Source organism: Belonocnema kinseyi, chromosome 1, assembly GCF_010883055.1.
Source record: "Belonocnema kinseyi isolate 2016_QV_RU_SX_M_011 chromosome 1, B_treatae_v1, whole genome shotgun sequence".
NCBI classification, from domain to species: Eukaryota; Metazoa; Arthropoda; class Insecta; order Hymenoptera; family Cynipidae; genus Belonocnema; species Belonocnema kinseyi.
In genome coordinates, this window is record NC_046657.1 from 21,413,813 (window position 1) to 21,420,093 (window position 6,281).

At 24.3% G+C, this 6,281-nt stretch overlaps 1 protein-coding gene across 1 annotated transcript in view; it reads left to right on the plus strand.

The window, feature by feature from the left end:
• Nucleotides 1-1,331: 1,331 nt before the first annotated feature.
• The window catches only part of LOC117169645 (group XIIA secretory phospholipase A2), an 8,886-nt gene continuing 3,936 nt past the window's right edge, over nucleotides 1,332-6,281 (plus strand). The window contains exon 1 of the mRNA XM_033356126.1: nucleotides 1,332-1,637. Within this exon, the coding sequence (XP_033212017.1) occupies nucleotides 1,403-1,637 (235 nt within the window). The 5' untranslated portion in view covers nucleotides 1,332-1,402. The remainder of the gene's footprint in view (nucleotides 1,638-6,281) is intronic.

Genomic DNA, 6,281 nt, shown 5'->3' on the forward strand with positions numbered 1-6,281 from the left:
CGCTGCATTGTAAAAAATCTAGGAAAATTCTATAACAGTTCTATAACAATTCTATAACAGTTCTGGAACTGTTATTTATCAAATATGGAACAGTGCTATGTACCCATCATAGCAACAGGATATCCCGGGATATTCGATTTGACCACATTTATGTCCCGGATTATTCCAGGGATGACCCGTCGGAATATCCTACGAGGCGGGTTTTGATACCCCACTCGATACATTTTGATTTGGGAATGCGCGTACGCAGTCCCGAATAACAAAAGTTATATGTTCGAGATATCCACATTAAGGGATATTCACAAGGGTCAACTCGACCATAGTATTACCGATTTAATCTTTGTTCTTAATTTGTTCTAGAACACACTTGTAACAGAGTTCTAGAACTTAGATATAACACTTCTACGACACAGTTCTAAAATAAACTTGAAACAAACATTATAGAGCGTCTGTGATCAGTTTGTTCTAGAACAGTTCTGTCACAATTTTGTCACAGTGTTCTAGAACACTGTTACCTTTTTGTTCTAGAGCAGTTCGGTCACAATTTTATCACAGTCTTCTAGAACGCTGTTACCTTTTTGATCTAGAACAGTCCTGTCACTATCTTGTAACAACTGTTATAGCACACAGTTCCTTTTTTGACCTGGAACAGTCCTATCACTATTTTGTAACAACTGTTATAGAACACAATTCCTTTTTTGATCTGGAACAGTTACAGAATGTGTTTTCTGGGACAGAAATTAAAATAGAAAAAGAAAAAAAATGGGATGGAATCAGATAAAGAAGTAAGAAGAGGAGATTGAAATAGATAGTCGCGAATTCAGATTGACAGAAAAATGGAAGTTGATAGACGTAGGATAGCACGAGATAATGAAGAGGAGATTGAAAAAGGTAGTCGGAAATTTAGATCGACAGAAAGATAGAAAAAGATAAATGTAGGACAGAATGAGATGATAAAGAAGACGAGATTGGAAAAGATTATAGTCGGGAATTTATATTGCAGAAAGATAGAAGTTGATAGACTTAGGATAGAGTGATAGAAGATAGAAAAAGATAAACGTGGGATAAAATTAGATGATAAAGAAAAATAGATTGAAAAAATAATTTAATATTTAATTTATTTAATAATTTTAATTATTAAATAATTAATTAGTTTAATAATTTCTTTTATATCGGCGGGCCTAATTTTAGGATTGCACAATTTTTCAAATTTTTAAATTTAATAAAATTAAAAAAATTAGATATCCGTTTTTGTAAGACTCCATATCTATATCTACAGGGTGTCTTTAAAAAATCAGAAACTCTGTTCGCGGGAAGCGAATCTGAGGTGGGTTGCATTGGCCTAAAAATATCGTCAGTAGCAGATCGTCGGCCGTCTTTCCTAGAATTTTCCGATCCGATAATGGATATTTTTCGTTACCGAAAAATGTTTATCTACATTTTAACATTTATGGCATACGCGTGGTCCGGCTATGGCGCGGGCCTTCTCTCAAATTTACGTGATGCGGTGTTGTCAGCCGAAACGATTTTTGGAGATTTTTTCCAAAACGCCATAACCGTGGCACGAAAAATCAAGGATATTCATGAAGTTTTTGATGCCGCTGTTGAGGAAGCCTGCATTTTCAAATGCCCAACAGGTAAATGCACAGAAAAATAAACTTGAAAAAATTGACCCCTCTACTTCCCTTTTTCAATATTTCGACTACACTTTCAAGAAAAATTTACACTTTTTTTAATGGAAGAAGAGGTATTTTATTTAAATGTATAAAATCAAAATTTGCGGCTAGAATAGTGCTTCAATATTGAAAGAAATAATTTTTAGAAAATAAATGAAGAGTTATTATCAGCTGGATGGCTGGATTGGATCGACGTGCGACGTTTAGATTTGTTATTGGGCGAGTAGTAATCGCGGGAATTTCAATTTTAGGTGTTGCGTCAAAGCCGGATTGGAATTATAATTTTGGTTGAAAATTGAAAGGTTTTATTGAAAATTCATTGTTTTTAGGTTGAAAATTTATTTTTTAATTTAAAGATGAACTATTTCAGGTGAAGAGTTGTCATTTTAGTTGAAAATACATTTCTTTTCTTGAGAACTTCACTAGTTTCTTGAAAATTCTTTTTTTTTGTATTATTACTTTTATGCCTGAAAATTTAAATATTCTATTTATGGTTGAAAATGTATATTTTTTAGTTAAAATTAAACTATTTGAATAAAAATTAATCTATTAGGTTGAAAATTTAACGAATTTGTTGAAAAATCGTAGTTTTTTGGTTAAAATTTTTATTTTTAACGTAAATTTAACTATTCAAGTTGAAGTTTTATTATTTTAGTTGAAAATGCATTTATTTGTTGTGTTTTGAAAATTCTTTTTTTTGTTTGTTGAAAATTGCTTTTATGACTGACAATTGAAATATTTCATTTTTGGTTGAAATTGTATCTTTTTTTATTTAAAAACTCAACTATTTAATTGAAAATATATCTGTTTGGTTGAAAAATTGATTTTTTCAGGTTGAAATTTTAATTTTTAATTCACAAACTATTCTAGTTAAAGATTTATCATTTCTTAAAAAATCGTTTTTGTTGTATTAATTTCTTAACTGAAAATTTAATTATTCCATTTTAGGTCTTAAAATTATTCTTTTTTAGTTGAAAATTCAATATTTGGTTGACAATTCGTATATATGGTTGAAAATTCGGTTTTCTAGGTAGAAAATTAATTTTCTTTGTTAAAAATTCAACTTAGACAATTGATTAATGTAATAATTAATTGAACTATTTAAGTAAAAAAATCATCTTTTGGATAAAAAATTATTTCTTATATTAAAAATATAACTTTTTCATTGAATATTTATATTTTTAGTTGAAAATTCATCTGTTTGGTTGAAAATTAAACAAAATTGTTAAAAAATCTTTGTTTTTTTGGTTACAAATTAAATTTTTAACTTACAATTTAACTATTCTAAGATTTATCACTTCTTGAAAATGGGCACCTTAAAAATTCTTTTTTTTTTTTTAATTTTTTAATTGAAAATTTAACTATTCCATTTTTGGTTAAAAATGTATCTTGTTTAATTGAAAATTCAACTAATTGATTGAAAATTCATCTGTTTGGTTGAAATTTCAACGAATTTGTTGAAAAATCGTTGTTTTTTGTTTGAAAATTAAATTTTTTATTTACAGTAACTTTTCCAGTTGAAGATTTATCATTTTAGTTGAAAATGGATTTATTTTCTTGATAATTTAACTAGTTTATTGATTTGCTTTATTTGTTGAAAATTAATGTTAATACTGAAAATTTCAATATTCCATTTTTGGTTGAAAATTTATCTCTTTTATTTAAAAATTCAACTATTTGATTAAAAATTTATCTGTTTGGTTGAAAAATGTTTTTGGTTTTTAGGTTGCAATTTTATGTTTTTATTAAAAAATTTAACTATTCTAGTTGAAGATTTATCATTTCATAAAAATTCGTTTTTTTGTAATTATTTCTTAATTAAAAATTTAATTATTTCACTGTTAGGTGAGAGTTAATCTTTTTTAGTTGAAAATACAATATTTGGTTGAAAATTCGTTTTTCATGGTAGAAAATTAATGCCTTTGTTGTTAAAAATTCATCTTTTTATTTGAAAGTAAAAATATTTGGTTAAATGTCTTCATTGCAATTAAAAATTCTTCTCTTCGATTAAAAATTTAACTTTTTAGGTAAAAAAAATAATTTTTTGGACAAAAAATTATTTCTTCTATTGAAAATATAACTATTTCATTTTTGATTGAAAATTCATCTGTTTGGATGAAAATTTAACAAAATTGTCGAGAAATCTTTGTTTTCTGATTAAAAATTCAATTTGTAACTTACAATTTAACTATTTTAATTAATGATTGATCACTTCTTGAAAATTAGTTCCTTGAAAATGCATTTTTAAAAATTTTTAACTGAAAATTAAGTATTCCATTTTTGGTTGAAAATGTATCTTTTCTTAGTTGAAAATTCAACTATTTGATTGAAAATTAATCTGGTTGATAATTTAAAGAATTTATTGAAAAATCGTTGTTTTTTAGGTGAAAATTTAATTTTCAATTTACACTTTAACTATTCCAGTTGAAGATTTATCATTTTAGTTAAAAATGCATTTCTTTGCTGAGAGTTTGACTAATTTCTTTTTAAAAAAATTTTTAATTACTTTCATGACTGAAAATTTAAATATTCCATTTCTAGTTAAACATTTATTGTTCTTTAATTAAAAATTCGAGTATTTGATTGAAAATTCATCTGCTTGCTTAAAAATGTAACGAATTGGTTGAAAAATTGTTTTTTGGTTTAAAATGTATTTTTAATTTACAGTTTAACTATTCCGGTTAAAGATTTATCATTTTAGTTACAAACGCCTTTTTTACTTGAGGATTTAACTAGTTTCTTGTTTTTTTTATTTATTGAAAATTACTTTTCTGAATGAAAATGTAAATATTTCATTTTTGGTTGCAAAATTTATCTTTTTTAGTTGCAAATTCAACTATCTGATGGAAAATTCATCTCTTTGGTTGAAAATTTTCAACTGTTTGGTTGAAAATTTAACGAAATTGTTTAAAAAACGTTGTTTTTTAAAATGAAAATTAAATTTTTTAATTACAACTTAACTATTACAGTTGAAGATTTCTTTAAAAAAAATTTTTTTTTTAAATAAAAATAATTTCAAATTAATAATTTTATATAATTTTAAATTAAAATAATAATTTCTTAAATTAAAAATATAACTATTTCATTTTAGATTGAAAATGTATATTTTTAGTTCAAAATTCAAATATTCGATTGCAAAATCATCTGTTTGGTTGAAAAATCTTTGTATTTTGGGGAAAATTTTAATTTTTAAGTTACAATAACTAGGCTAATTGAAGATTTATAATTTCTTGAAAATTACTTCCTTGAAAATTATTTTTTTTTTATTTTCAACTGAAAATTTATCTATCCCATTTTTGGTTGGAAATTGATCTTTTTTAGTTAAAAATTCAATTATTTGGTTGAAATTTCATATATTTTGTTATAAATTCGTTTTTCTAGGTAGGAAAATGATCTTCTTGGTTAAAAATTAAATTTATCTTTTTGTTTCGAACATGAAGAATTTCTCCATGGTTTGGAAATTAAATTATTTTGTAAAAAAGTCTTCATTTTAGTTAAAAACTCTTCTGTTTCATTGAAAAGTTAAATATTTTGTTGATTTAAATTTGAAATAAATTTAACTATGCAAGTTGAAGATTTATAATCTTTTCTAGTTGAACATTCAAATATTTAGTTGGAGATTCTTCATTTAGTTGAAAATTCATCTCTTTGGTTAAAAATTAAACTATTTTGTTGAAAATTCGGTTTATTTTTTCGTGAAAAATAATTCTTTTTTTTTAATTGAAAATGTAACTATTCAATTTTTGGCTGACAATTATATACTTTTGTTAAAAAATCATTTTTCGTTATAAAAAATTAATGTAAAATTTGAATTTATAGTTGAAAATGAGCCTTATTTTTTAGTTGAAAATTCAACTATATGGTTGAAAAAACTCTTTTTGAAAAATCGTTATTTCTGGCAGCAAATTTATTTTTCAACTAAAATTTGATTATTCAAGTTGAAAATTCTTCATCTTATTTGAAAATTGAAGTAATTAGTTGAAAACTCGTTTTTTTGATTGAAAAATTTATTTTTTAACATGAATCTAATTATTCAAGTTGAAGATTTTTTATTTTTGTTGAAAATTTATCTCCTTGTTTGAAAATTTAACTATTTTTTTTTAAATTTCGTTTTTTTTTGGTTGTCGAAAATTAATTTTTAACTTAATTTTTACTATTCAAGTTGACTCATCATTTTAATGGAAAATTTATCTCTTTGATTACAAAATTGAACTATTTTGTTAAAAAATTCGTTTTTTGTTGTTGAAAAAATAATTTTGTTTAAATTAAAAATGTAACTATTTCATTTTTTTACTGATATTGTAACATTTTTGTGAAAGTTCATTTTTATTGGTAAATATTAAGTTTTGAAATTGAAAATGTACAAATTTTCATTTTTGGCTGACATTTGCCCTGTATCTATTAAAAATTCAACTTTTCGGTTGATTTAAATTTGAGAAAGTATTATTTTCGGTCGAAATATTGAAAGATATAATTGTATCTTTGATTAAACAAAATAAATTAGAGTTAAGGTGGTTTTAGCGTGAAACGAAATCCATGCTAAAAAGCTGAAATTTTTATTATAACTTCTTTAACTATTTTTGAATACATCTGCGAAGTTTCAGA